The sequence below is a fragment of the Podarcis tiliguerta genome (assembly GCF_965153285.1).
Source record: "Podarcis tiliguerta genome assembly, chromosome: 2".
NCBI classification, from domain to species: domain Eukaryota; kingdom Metazoa; phylum Chordata; class Lepidosauria; order Squamata; family Lacertidae; genus Podarcis; species Podarcis tiliguerta.
In genome coordinates, this window is record NC_139535.1 from 35,754,032 (window position 1) to 35,768,699 (window position 14,668).

A 14,668-nucleotide genomic window follows, 5' to 3' on the forward strand; every position below is an offset into this window, starting at 1 on the left:
GAGCTTGGCAAAAAGATCCGTTCATAGAAGCCATTTCCACAACTGAATATTTGAACCTTATGGCTTCATGGGGCTTTAAACAAAGCCATCATGATTAATGAAATTTTAATGGTTCCGAGGAAAACTGCCATGTTTTCAGGAGCATTTTTCCAGTGCACAGGCTGCTCTTGGTAATGTTTGCAAAATGCAAACCATTGCAAATACTAATGAAACCCCATACATAGGAGGATCTCAAAGCACTGATTATTCATTTTCAAAACAACTCTCAATGTGCGACCACCAAGCACTAATTGGCTTATTATATTTTCCTATGTTAGTAAGTTGAAAAAGTGGAATGAAAAACCATGGAATAAGCAGTGTTCATGACCTTTAGAAGAACTAACTGAAGGACAGTAGAGAAGAAGGGATAACACACACAGACACAGACACATGCAAGAGTAGAGGATGGCCCAGGGAAGCTGGACCAAGGATAAATGGTGCTCTCAGGTCAAAAAAAAAAAGAACAGCCACACATGATCTAGATAAAGACCATTCAAGCAGTGACCCAATCTTTCTATGACATCTGTGTCACTAAAATATACCTACAAGCAACAGGGGAAATTTGCTGATTGTAATTATGCTTCAGCATAAGTCTCCCTCCCCCCCTTCTTTTCTGCAGCAACCCATGTGGATATTTAATTAGTTCCTTTAACTTCTAGCTGTCCTCACAGTTTGCAAAGGGTGTGCTTTCCAGGCAACAGGCACCAATGAAACTCACTAAGAATAATCAAGTGGCGTACATTACCATGGAGGGAGAATCCTCAGTTAACTATAGGACTGGAAGCAAACATTTTCATAGCTCTGAAGTCTGCTATCACAGCTTAGGAAACCCTCCCACATGGAAAAGAAGAGCAAGGAAGTACACTATGATATGATTTCAGCTCAAAAGCGTTTACAGAAAGCACCATTTCCAGACATGAACAGAGGATTGCTTCCATTCCTAGCCAGCTCATCAAACATTTTGGCCTGAACAGAAGTTCTCAGCTACGCTGACACCAACAGAAACGCTGCTTTTTAAGCTCTCCACAGTCTATAACAGAACAGCCAATGACAACACAAAGTGAGCACCGATGAACCAGAAGTGCACCAGTTGTTTAATGCCTCTTCCTTCAAGGCATCGCTACTAAACTTTGCATAGGTCATTTGCCAACAAAATAATTTGACAATCCAGCTGTTCTGCATGCTCAACAATCTGGGCAACAATAGAAGATACTCAAGAGTGAAGGTCCAAAATGTGAGGAGTCAGCTATTATCTGTGTACAGAAACAGGTGGATCAAGGCTGCCCGCCAAAGGTTTTGCAAGGTAATCCAGCAATACCAAAAAGGGCAGGGGAAAATAGTAGGCCGGGTGGTGCTGAAGATTATTAATGTATAAAGCAAATAAATGGTTCAGTTTTGTTAAGCTCATTTTCCATTTTCCCTTTGAAACCATAATGTTCAATAATATATTACTGCTGTTTAAAATTGATGAACCACTTTATAAGCCTCAGCAGCTTCTTCACTTCCAATCTACTATCTTAGAGGCCTCCAAAAAGTGAGGAGGGGGAGTCTCATGACCTTATTAAGGCTTTCCTAGACACATGAAAACACCTTTCAGCTCAATGAGCAGCAGCCAGCCATCACAGCAGATACAAAGTGTGACAGAGCTACCTGTGGCCTCACCAGCATCCCAAAAAGACTGAAGCATTCAAAAGCAGATAATATTCGCTGAACTACAAAATTAAGCCCACAAGATGTTGAACTATCAGGGCAAGTACAACATTGATACATGCTTCTTATGGCTGTGCCTGTTTGAAACAAGCTGATAGAAAACAGATGTGGAAACAATTATTACCCTCTAGACACAGTAAGACATCTTTAAAAAATTGAAGGTCTCTCACACAGAAGAAGCAAATTTGTTTCCTGTTGTTCCAGAAATGGATCCAAACCACCAAACAAGTTAAAATTGTAAGGAAGGGGATTTAGACTAAATATCAGGGAAAACTTCCCAACAGTACGAGCTGTTTTAACAATGGAATGAACTGCCTCAGAAGGTGGAGCACATTTTCATTAAAGAACTTGTTAAACAAAGGTTGGATGGCCATCCATGAAAGATGCTATAGTAGTTGATTTGTTGGCAGGTTGGACTCGATCAGGGTTTACCAAACTTGGGTCTTCTGCTGTTTTTGGACTACAACTCCCATCATCCCTAGCTAGTAGTACCAGTGGTCAGGGATGATGGTAACTGCAGTCCAAAAACAGCTGTAAACCCAAGTTTGGGGAACCCTGGACTAATATACTTTGTATGAGTTTGTCAGATGAGCCTTCGTGGTCCAACAGTCCTTGATTTTAGTAAACATCTAAAAGCTCTCCCACGGCTTGCGGAGAGCTGCCTGCACCTGAAGCCTGGGGTGCGCTTAGCTAAGCGCATCCCAGGCTTTGGGCTTCGCGCAACTCTCCGCTAGCCGTGGGAGAGCTGCGTGAAGTCGTGCAGCTCTCCCACAGCTTGCGGATAGCAGCCTGTTCTGGGGGCTGGGGTCCCAGTTTTTTTCTTTATTCCCCCCCCCAAAAAAAACCCCTAGGTGCACCCTATGGGCCGGTGCGCCCTATGGGGCGAAAAATAAGGTATATTAATGTGTTATATATTTGATGTTAGCCATTCTGAGCCCAGTTTTGGCTGGGGAGGGTGGGGTATAAATAAAAATTATTATTATTATTATTATTATTATTACTCTTAGAACAGGGGCTCCAAATGCTTTCCATTATGAGACAGCATAATAAAGAGATTTCCTGGTCATATTCAGATTTTCAGTTTACACATATTGCTGCATCTGCCCACATTCTTACAATCCTAAAAGAATGGTGAGAAAACAAAGGTTTTAAAAGTGCCATTCTTCAAGTAGCAAAGAAAGACAGGCACACAGTATTAACAACACACCTTTGCTAGCCCACTCACTGACTACACACACTTTAATCAGGTACAAAGAACTAAGTTCATATCCGAAGAAATACTAATCACCTCTGCAGGGCAATATAGCCTTCTATAGCTTCCTCTAAAGGAAGGTTAGAAAATGAAGCACCACAACAGGTTTAGACTTATGAAAAGAAGCTCTTTTAAAAGAAGCAAACCCAGGTGTGCCATGTCACTAGGTTGGAAAACAAGGACAAGAATAGTGGTGTTTTCACATTTCTCTCCAGGACAGATCTTGAATTTGAAACTCATATCGTGGTCTTTGTACCTGATACTGTTGCTGATGAACAAACAATTTCTTTGAAGGAAAAGAGAAGTTGCCTTGAAAATGTTTTGGAATGGAAAGGCAGGATAAAAGTGTTTGAAATAAAATAAATATAGTTGTTTGCTATGACAACCACACTTCCTTGTTCTACTCTTCTGCATGGCTTTAATCACGTACAGGAGAAATCAGACGCACACTCCACCCCAAAGCTTCTGCAATTTAAACCGCAACGCTGCAGAGCATTAAAAGACGACTATTTTCCTAACAAAGGCCACTATGCTTTGCAAAGGCAAAGCCTCTCACAGCATTTGTGGAACCCAGGCTTCTTTGTTTGGCAAATGGAATGAAGGACTGTATAAAAACAAATTGTTCTGATCTTCCATTATACTACTCATTCACTCCAACAATACTTAAGATTTTCTGTCTGAAGCGGCCTTAAAACCACTTTGATACAGCTCACAGACCACTCAAACTATATTTTGCATTTTCAGACACAGAGGTTCTTTACAAATAAATTTATAGGACTGAAAGCAGGATTTTCTTTCATTGACTTAAAAATATGAAATAGGCCTCTTATGCCTTGTGTGGCAAATTAACTGAGCTTTGTCTAGTCCCAGAGTATTCAAGCTGCTGTTCTTTTGGAACATTTTCTCCAACACTAAATGATAATCATTCTTTACATAAGCAATCGGTGAAAAGGGTAAGGGACCAGAACAAGATACAATGCTTTCACTAGATAAACCTCAGAACAAATCTGTCTTATAAACAACCTTGTAAAGTAGCTATCAGAGAAAAGTAGTCAGCAAAATGCATAAAACATAAAAAGCCATCTCTCTCTAACATGTAATCATTTTTCTTAATGCAAAATTAAGTTCAACGTCTAAACAACATTTCCGAGTCTTCCCCCTGCCCTGCTCACACACCTTCATTTACAGCCCCCATTTTTCCATTAGCATAGAAGAGCCAGCACCCTCCAGCTGCTTTTGCTTGGGGACTTAGTAATAATTAGTTCAACATTCACAGTATGTTCCAGGGCCTGTTCAATCCATTCGCCAGATGCTACTCTTAGCTCCATCTGGCTGCCAAAATGAATGGAGCCACAATGAGCTGTCTTTGCTTTTCATCTGCAACAACAACCACTGAGTTAAAGGGTCTCGTAAGGATTTCTAGCCCATTAGGTTTCGGCCCCTCTTTTCATTTCACTCTGGCACCTCCACTATTTAGACCACTAGCTGAGGATGGTTTACATAAAGAAGGAAAGCCCAAAGTGTATGCTGGTTAAAGGAGGAAGCATTACTGGTTGGGGGATAATTTAATCCAGAGTTAGGTGAGCAACCTGCACTGGATAGTTACAGGTAGGTAGCCATGTTGGTCTGCCGTAGTCGAAACAAAATAAAAAAATTATTCTTCAGGTATCTGAAGAAGTGTGCATGCACACTAAAGCTCATACCAATAACAAACTTAGGTGGCCTTTAATGTGCTACCAGAAGGAATTTTAAAATTTTGCACTGGATAGGTTACACTCCTCCTTAACACACAGGTTCATATCCTGAGCAGCTGCTTCTGGATGCCCAAGTGATTAGGTATGTTTTTCATCAGGTTTGATTGGTTTCCCAACCATATCTTTTCTTAGGAAGGAATGATATAACCACAATCATTTGTGTTTTGGTAATTACTAGATTGGAAGACGGCAACATGTTTGTTGTTTGCTACCCTGGGCTCCTTTGTGAGGAAAGGCAGCATATACATTTAATAAATAAAGAGGCTGCAACTTGTTATTTTTGTCTATTTGGTGTTACATTGTCTGGTATCTTTCTCTATACCATTTATCTCCTAAAATTAAATAATAATAATAATAATAATAATAATAATAATAATAATAATAAAAACTTAATAGGGGAAGTGAATGAGTTGATCAGCTTTGACCTACTGTTTTGTAAATAAGCACCCAGTCATGTTTTTAATGCAGCTACCTAATGCAGCAAAAAGAAAGATCGTACCCTGTTATCGTCTGAGAGATAAAAGTGCTTGTGTCTGCCTTGCCTATTGTCCTAGACACACCTGAGTTCACAAACTGCAGTGTTTGGATTTGCAGTGTCTGGATTCCAAGTTGTTTAAGTACCAATGCGTTTCCGAACCAAGGTACCACTGTAGAGGGAATTTAGCAATATGAAGTATATAGGATTTTAGTAATTCAGCAGCACAAGCAGCAGTTCAGAATGAGGTGGAGTGAGAGACCATCACCATTCACCTTGCACATTCAAACATTTTAGATCACCAGGAAATGAATAACACAAGGGTTATGTCCAACAGACAAATGACAATGACAACACAGGAAGTACTTTGCAGCTATGATTGTCAAAAAGATTAAAAGGAACCAACTAAAAACAACCAATATGGCCAGGAGCAAGAAGAAGGTAAAAAATTCCACTGAGGAGCTACAAAACAAGACAGTATTAATATCTTCCTTTTCTTCTACATTCTTAGTTCATTTAGAGTTCAGAACCTCAAAGGAACATACTAAAAAGGATCAGTCATGTTCATTACTCCAGGTTGAAATAGGGAACATTAAATATGCAAACTGAATTACTTTGTGGTTATAAATAAATATGCAATATCAATGCATGCAAGCTTTACCCACCAGAATGTCAGGTGGGCCCAACACGTTGTCAAAAGACTGACAGTAGCAGCCAACCCTTAAAGAGACTATTTTGAAAGAAGTAGGGAAGGCACTATCAAGTTTGTAAATAAGTAGCTCAGCAAACCCAAGAAACCAACTGAATCTCTGTTAACATTTTTTTCATTTCCTCAACCACCTCTGCTCCCATCAGTCATCTGAAAAGGCCCATCGCTTTGAGATCACACTGAAGACTGCATTTATTCAACAAGTCTGGGTCTCTTGTGCCTCCTTTCAGAAATAGAAACATATATGCTTACTTGAACTGGTGGTGTTCCCTGGAGCTGCGAATCTTGGAAGAAAATCTTTCCGCAAGTTTTTCTAAGTTCCTAGAGTACTCCAGTTCAATCTCAGCCTTTCTGCGGAAGAACTCCTGGAGGTCCTGCAGGAGCTGCAGCCGGGATTCAGACTGCTGTTCTAGGCATTTGAACTGTTCCACCAACTGGGTACGAATTTCTGGACACACAAAACAGAAAGCGAAACAGCATTATAAACAAATTGTAACAGAGCCTGTAAGCGCTCATTTATTTTGCTGCCCTGCTAAAGACCTCTCACACTGACAGCACTATATTGAGCATGCCCAGATAAATACAGATTAACAGGCTACATAAACGGATTAACTTCACATAAGTACATAAATACATAAACAGATTGACTTTAAACCTTTAAACATTGGGGGAAGGGGAATCCTCTCTTATGTACCCTTGTAAGGGGGAAAGAAACTGGACTGAAATTGAAGTGTCAGCGGTGAGATTAGGTTAAGAAAAAATTCTCAGTGTCTCAAAGGACTGGAATAAAAGTGGGGGATGGTTGCATATAGAAGACTAGTCATATATTCATTTATTAAGATTTTTTTTACTCTCTCTTTTTTCCATGCACAATTTGGGGTCCAGCAATGAACACCCTTACTAAAATTACATTTCACTGAAATCAAGCAGAATTTGACTGGAATTAAGCAGTACATTCGGAATTTAAGGATTTAAAAGCATATCTTTATGTGATTATTTACTACAACCCACTCTTCTGATCCTTTGTGATTCAACAGGTTATAACATAAATATATAAATAGCATACAGCCATGCCATCTCTGTTTGCGGGGCCTCCAATATTTCTGATATCTAAAATGTTTGACAAATTACTACTGTGTGGTAACTGCTAACAAATACTGACATTAAGCAACGTTAGATTCACCAATCTGAAACTACACACACACACACACACACACACACACACAAAAACATATATACATATGTAAGTGCTTTTGCAGTACAATAGTGTGATAATGGTTGAACAGAGATATTGTCCAAAATCTCCCAGACGCAGAACATCACGTCCAATTGCTAAGGAATAAATACTGGTAACAATTCAAACTTCCATAGAAGCTCAGGACCTTGAATCCAAGATACCTGTTTTTTGGGCTGTGGTCTACACCACTGAGCCTAGGGCTTGCCAATCGGAAGGTCAACGGTTCGAATCCCCGCGACAGGGTGAGCTCCCGTTGCTCAGTCCAAGCTCCTGCCCACCTAGCAGTTCGAAAGCACATCAAAGTGCAGGTGGATAAATAGGTACCACTCCGGCGGGAAGGTAAACAGCGTTTCCGTACGCTGCTCTGGTTTCTCCAGAAGAGGCTTAGTCATGCTGGCCACATGACCCGGAAAAACTGTCTGCGGACAAACGTCGGCTCCCTTGGCCAGTAAAGCGAGATGAGTGCCGCAACCCCAGAGTTGTTCGTGACTAGACTTAACTGTCAGGGGTCCTTTACCTTTACCTAGCATAGTCTTGATTAAAAAAAAAAATGCACTGAAGTGGTCAGAGGACTTGTTCTCAGGCAAAAAGGATACCCAATATCGTATGGTGGCCTGGTTGTGGGCCCTATAAGACCCTCACTGTTTCCCTTGCATGTGCCCACCTCCACTGCCACATTCACAAGAGCCTTCTCAGGACCAAAAGAAGATCTGGCAGAAACAGGATAGCCAGCAGGAAAGAGAGAACTATCTAGGACTATAGTTGCTATGCTGCTTCAGCACATGCACTCTGCTGTTGGGTCGCAGCCAACCAAGTGCACACACCATCTGACCACAGCATGGCAGAGCGCCATAGATTATGTCATGTGCACACTGGCTGCCTTCCTGCTGGTTCCTTGGTTTCTCATTAGCCAGTGGTACAGAGTTTTCTCTGTTTCTCAGGGTGTCAGAAGTGGAGCAGGCTGGGTGCGAGTGGAGGCTTGCGGGTTGGTGCTGGGGGCCTGGAGGGAGGCAAACTGGCTAGTGGGGGAAGGAGCCTGTTTGTTACAGAGGGATAGGACCCTTCAGGCTTTGGGCTCCCTCACCACCAATTAGTGGTACCCCACCAACCTCCAACATGCTCAGGAAATGGAGCCCTCTTCCCAAAGAAGTTGTCTTCTCTGCTCTGGAATTTTAGCTGCAAGGAGCAGAGAATGAATGCAAAGCAATTTTCACTTCATTTGTAGTTCAGCCTGTTCCTGCCACACTCTCAGATGCATCTAGAACCGACAACTTTCAGAGATAAGTTTATAGACTACATGCACCCAACAGCAGCTTTACATGAAATATATCGAGATAAATTGGCTGCTTCCCATGCTGATGTTTATCAAGTTATAGCTGTATTCAGTAATATCTGTCAGATTAATATGCCCTCTTTAGTAAATCAGGCTCTCTTACATGATATATCGCCTTGTACATCAAGAGAAAAAGAATTGTTTCCTTTTGACGTTTATCTCCTGCCACAAAAAACCAACAGCTTCCCTAAACACAACTCACTTTTTAAGCCTCTTAGATAATGTAGCAGAGTCTGCAAATCTCTTTAAACAGGATTGATCCTTGGAAGACAATCAATCAGAACTGGGAAAGAACAATGTTTTAACTCTTAGCCTCTATTTTGAAAAGTGGCCTCTGGCTGCTAGAGGAACAATACCCCCATCTGTATTTATGGGTGTAGATTTAGCAAACAAAAACAAAAACTTTCTGTTGAATATTGAAAATACTTAAATGTTATTTTTTTCTGAATGGTTAAGGGATATGAGGAGTAGCTATCCCTTTTTTCAGATGAAAACAAAATTCCATTTGAATCTACTCAGACTCTGTAATCACCATCAAAATCTTTCAAGTCTACAGTTCCATAATTCTATGACTCTCTGTGTACGTCTGCTGAAGGTGGTATAGAGGGTGGCAACCAGAAAATGAACTGTTTCCTAGTAGGTTGGGTATGTTTACCCCATTCAAGTCCATTCAGCAACCTTTGTTGTTGTTTTTCTAAAGAAATGGTTTTCAAAAGAAATGATTTTGGCTGAACGTCTTCCTACTCCTACTTGCTTGCTTACATGTGAAAAATGAAGGTTTGTCAGTTAAGCCCTATTCAGATGTTTCCCCTCGTGTGATGACAATTGTGCAAGGAGCGAGAGGGAGGTTGAACATCCCTGCCCTGTCACTTCTGTTGCGTCCTGATCACCCAGTCCACATGCCCCTTACACAAGGGTGACTTGCAACTTTCATTGTAAGGGTAAATTGTGCAGGAGGGGGACTAATCTACTCATGTAGGCTCTCTAGACAACTTAGGACCTTGGAAAATCCATACAGTGGTACCTCGGGTTAAGTACTTAATTTGTTCCAGAGGTCCGTTCTTAACCTGAAACTGTTCTTAACCTGAAGGACCACTTTAGCTAATGGGGCCTCCCACTGCTGCCGCACGATTTCTGTTCCCATCCTGAAGCAAAGTTCTTAACCTGAAGCACTATTTCTGGGTTAGCGGAGTCTGTAACCTGAAGTGTATGTAACCTGAAGCGTATGTAACCCGAGGTACCACTGTATTCTAAATCATGCTGCGTCTCTACACAACTAGAGAAAGCTCCCCACTGCAGAACTGCAGCCTACAACAAATGAAAGGCTGCAGGAATGGTGAAGGAGATGTGAGAGAGGTGCGGGGCCGGAAAGTGAGACCCCACTTCATAGGAACCAGCTCCTAGGGGACGTGGAGGCTTCAGCCCCCACAATAAAATATTTGAGGGGGCCGGGCCCCCACAAAATTGATGGGCATTCCCATTAAAATGGTGTGTGCGCTGTGTCATGTGATTGATTATGTAGGGCAGGGCTTACCTGGGCCCCCACAATATTTTATTCAAGTTGGCACCCCTGCCCCACTTTCCTCCCTCGCACAAGTGTAATTGTGCAAGAGGCAACACCTGAAAAAGGCTATAGTGAATAGGGAACAGAGGTTGCAGTCATGTACACATTCGTGCATATATCACTTCTTTTTAAAAAATTACCTCCTGAGATTCCAGCATAAAATTTCCAGGCAGCCTTATTAAAGACTTTAGGGTATTCATGAGGAGCAGCCATCTACCCCCCCCCCACCCCGGTCACCACCATACCTCCTGTTTTTCCTCAACCCACCGAGGTAAAGCACAGGACAGGACAACACCTATTCTATAAAAAATGATGGGGGAAGCTGAGGCAACACTGTATTCCAGACAGATCTGAAAGCACAATAGGCAGTCGTTGTATTCAAATCCCTGTTCTGTATTTCTTATTTCGAACTGCTGCAATATTTCAAGGTTTGGGTTGCTTATTGCCTTCTCCCAGGAATCCATTACTGGTTATTTATTACTATCCTTTTTTTTTCCCTTTTCCGTGAAGTGGTTTATCCCAAAGAGCATATCTGAAGCACAGAGAGAGATGCTATTTATTATTCATCAGATATCAAGCATAGTTGTCTAATTCTACTCTTAATTGGCTGCAAACAAGGATAGTAAATGCACTGGCAAAACACAATGAAGGGGGGGGGGAACAGCATAACAAACACTCTCCCTGGTCTATGCTGAGAAACTACTAAGCACACTCACACAGCATCGCTCATTTGCTATTTTGCGGAGAAGACGATTGGGATGGGCTCTAATTTTTAAAAAGTGGTTTATTGCCTAGATATCGATTACAAGCTGAAGCACAAAGAAAACACACACATTTATTTATTTATTGGCTTTAACATTTATTTTGAAAAGCAGAATTAGCCATGACATCTCCTTTCTGAAGAATCCGAAGATTCACATTGTCTTCTGGCAACTGCCCTGTATTTGTAGCTTTCCCAATTGAACAGTAACAGCAAAGGGACATCTGAATAATCACGGCTGCATGCCAAGAATGCTGCAGATTCCTTCTTACAGAAAGAGATCGCTCTGTGAAGGGTGGAGCTGACACAATCAGTCCCCTGTCTTTTCCCTATTTTTGCCACACTGGCCTGAGGATCTCTAGGCAACAGTCCCTCTTTGCCAAGCACACAAACAAGCAATCACACATTTTGCTGTCGTAATCAACAGACAGCCCTTCAGCTCCACAACCCCACACAGGGCACTACGCTAATGATGTGCCACTTTGGCATTTTCAAAGTTCATGCCGGAAGTTCACCCACATCAGCACCATCTGAGTTATGAGAAGACAAAGGTCAAACCTAACAGACACACAAACAGCTAGCTAATTGGTATCCAAAAGGCACTCAGCTGTGAGCAGACATACAAATAATGGATACAACTGGCAAACCCTAAATACAGGGGTCAGCAAACTTTTTCAGCAGGGGGCTGGTCCACTGTCCCTCAGATCTTGTGGGGGGCCAGACTATATCTTGGGGGGAGGGATGAACGAATTCCTAGGCCCCACAAATAACCCAGAGATGCATTTTAAATAAAAGCACACACTCTACTCGTGTAATTGATTCCCGGACCGTCCGCAGGCCAGATTTAGAAGGCGATTGGGCCGGATCCGGTCCCCGGGCCTTAGTTTGCCTACCCATGCGGCCTAGAATAAGAGGACCATTTTAAAAAAAAAAATGGAAAACAGGATTGAAGCAGAAGATAAAAGAAGGGGCTAATACAAAATAGCCAGGAAACCAAGAAAAATCTGCAACTAGCCTTTTATAGGGATTGAAAAGTTTTAAAATATTTCAAATGACCAAATGAGCTAACTTAAAATGATAAATTCAGGTTTACAATCATGATCACTTTGAATAACGGCAATTTGGGTTTTCTGTGGAATGACGCTTGCTCTGATTCAGCAGCAAAGGAGGGGGGGGAGTGTTTGGACACAGACCTGGAAAGCCTAGGAATTTAGAACAGTCTCCTTTCTGTGTCTGCTTTGCCTGCTTCAGAAAGGTATTATCCACTAAATGAATCCAGGTATTTTCCACAATTTTCTGAGTAAGTGCACACATTCCATTACAGTATTCTCATAAGGGATTTAAAGGGGGGGGGCGGGTAACAGAAACCAAAGCAGATGTCCCAAGAAAATTGTCCAATTGCTCCAAAATACAAAAAGGAGAGAACAGGAATGAGCTTTCAATACAGAGAACTACACTCTGGGGGTGGGGGGACAGGACAATGTTGACTAGATCACCAAAATACTGGTGGACAACAAAAGAGGTTTAAAGACACTCTCAAAGCAAATAAAATAATTGTAATATAAGCACTGATAACTGGGAAGCACTGGCCTGTGAGCACTCCAATTGGAGAACAACCCAGTGTTCGAAACTCCCATTGCTCTAGGCGCATTTTAACAACAGGGAATTTCATCAGCGCAAGCCCTTCCTGAGCTCTGGGTGCAGGACTGCACCTAAGATTTCAGATTAAAAATGCAGAGTGGAAGGAAAAGGAGGACCTTTTTCTGCCTCCCCACTTCCAGCTATTCTCTGAAGACCTTCTTAAGAATATTAGGGGGGTGGGCAGGGGAAGGACTAGACCATGTGAAAAAAGAGCATAATATTTTAGCTGCAGTTCATTCATTTCCAGCTTTGTATTCTTGTTATAAAAAAGGACGCCTAGACAGTCCTTTGTTGCGCCCATAACCTAGGTTTAAGGTGCCATTTAGCTCCTAGCTTTCATATCTCAGTTTCTAACACTGGAACAGCCTTTGCTAAAAGTGTCATGGACTTCAAAGAAGCACGAACTCAGGGCAAAAAAAGGAGAAACAAGCTAAGAGGAAGGCACGCATGGCAAATTCACACTGTGATCAACTCCTACCTGGAAACCTATGTCCCAACTGTGGAAGGACGTGTGGATCCAGAATTGACCTCTACAGTCACTTACGGACTCACTATTAAGGCCTCTTTCATGGAAGGCAATCTTACTCGGCTACAAATGATATCAAAGAAGAAGGTTTCAGTAAAACAGGCCTATATATAAGACGGATTGTCCTAAACCAATAACTTTTCCCTGTTGACAAACACAGAGATGGTGTAAAGGAATACATAAGCAGAAGGTGCCAGAGTGCCAGCTGTCCACACACAGAGAAAAAGAACCACCAAACGCCCTAAACATACAGAACTCTGTTTGGCTTTGCATTGTTCTCATGAGGTTACTCCAAGCCTTTTCACAGGTTCAGGCCTGTAACTAACACTCTACACACAGGAGCGTCTCAAATGCTTCCCTACACAGGCCATAAATAAGGCTTGTTTTAATATATTTTTTCCTGGTTTGTTCTCTTTGCCCTGCACCCTCCTGAGAAGATCCAGCCTCTGAAAAAGGCAGCTGCTTCTGGCATAGACAGACAAAAGAAGGGGGTTTCTCTAGCAACGGGGATCAGATGAAAGCTTTCAGAACCACCTCCCTTCTCAGGTTTCTTTTCAGCGGAGTGGTGTTCACACAACTCCCACAGAGACTTAGACACAGAAGTGCCCAAGAATTTTTTGGGTGGGGGGGTCGGAGGGTGAACAGAGGATGAATCAATTGAATGTGCACTGTGCTCCTTCAATTTCCTGGTCTTTTCAGTAGCTTGAGAAGCAGATGGCCCAGGAACTGAGAATTCTCTTATTCCAATTTCCCTGCTCATAACCCAAGCAAAGGAATCCGTCAGGGGACGTTCAAGTCAAAAAGTCGAGGACATTTTCCTGTAATTCTCCCCCAAATTCTCTCATCTTTCCTGATCACTTCAAGTGCTTGACTACAGAACATTCAAAACTTGCTATTTTAAGCCCAGCCCTGTAAAAACTCAGATGCATCCAGACTGCCCAAACCAGTTGCAGTGATAGTGTACAATTTAGAGCAGCCTTCGACAGTATGGTGCCTTCCAGTTGTTTTGGAGTGCAGTTCCCATCTTCCCTGATCACTGGTCATGCTGGCTGAAGCTGCTAGAACGTATAGTCCAAAACCAGGGAAATTTAGAGACACTCCTTTATTTGGGACGCTTCGTCAACCTTACCAAAGTTGGTCATTTGTGAAAAAAGTCAAAGGTCACGTTCAGCTGGAGAAAGGCAGGACACAGCCTGTACTTCTAGGTGAACTATTTATCTAGCATTCATCCTGATTTGTTTGCACAAAGTTTATGCAGAGGTTATACAACATCCACTGCTTGCACACTCAGATTGGTTTGCAAGGAGGTTATACAAGGTTGCATCAAGCAACTGTTATCTCACACTTCCCAGCAGTAGTAGTAGTAGTAGTAGTAGTAGTAGTAGTAGTAATTATTTATTTATACCCTGCCCATCTGGCTTGGTTTCCCCAGTGTATTTTCTCCTCACTTTTATTACTGCAAAAAAATCCATTTTTGTTTGGAAGCAGGTCTGTTGCACAAGAACACCAAATCTACTTTGTGTAATCTGAATTTGCCAGTTTGTGATTGAATTCCACCCACTAAACAACAACAATCTGGAAGTGAACTTGTTCTCTGCAGTTTTAAAAAGTTGATTTTTATGCTCAGGGACTCAAAATCTTTGTACAACTTGGATGCGAAAAAGGAAC

General features: G+C 41.9%; 1 protein-coding gene across 3 annotated transcripts in view; it reads right to left on the minus strand.

The window, feature by feature from the left end:
* The window catches only part of SRGAP3 (SLIT-ROBO Rho GTPase activating protein 3), a 177,895-nt gene that overhangs the window by 91,833 nt on the left and 71,394 nt on the right, over positions 1 to 14,668 (minus strand). For all 3 annotated transcript variants that reach the window (XR_014507527.1, XM_083424765.1, XM_083424766.1), the window contains exon 2: positions 6,192 to 6,387. Coding sequence is in view for 2 of the 3 variants with exons in the window: in XM_083424765.1 (XP_083280891.1) it covers positions 6,192 to 6,387 (196 nt within the window). In the remaining variant the exon portion in view is untranslated. The remainder of the gene's footprint in view (positions 1 to 6,191; positions 6,388 to 14,668) is intronic.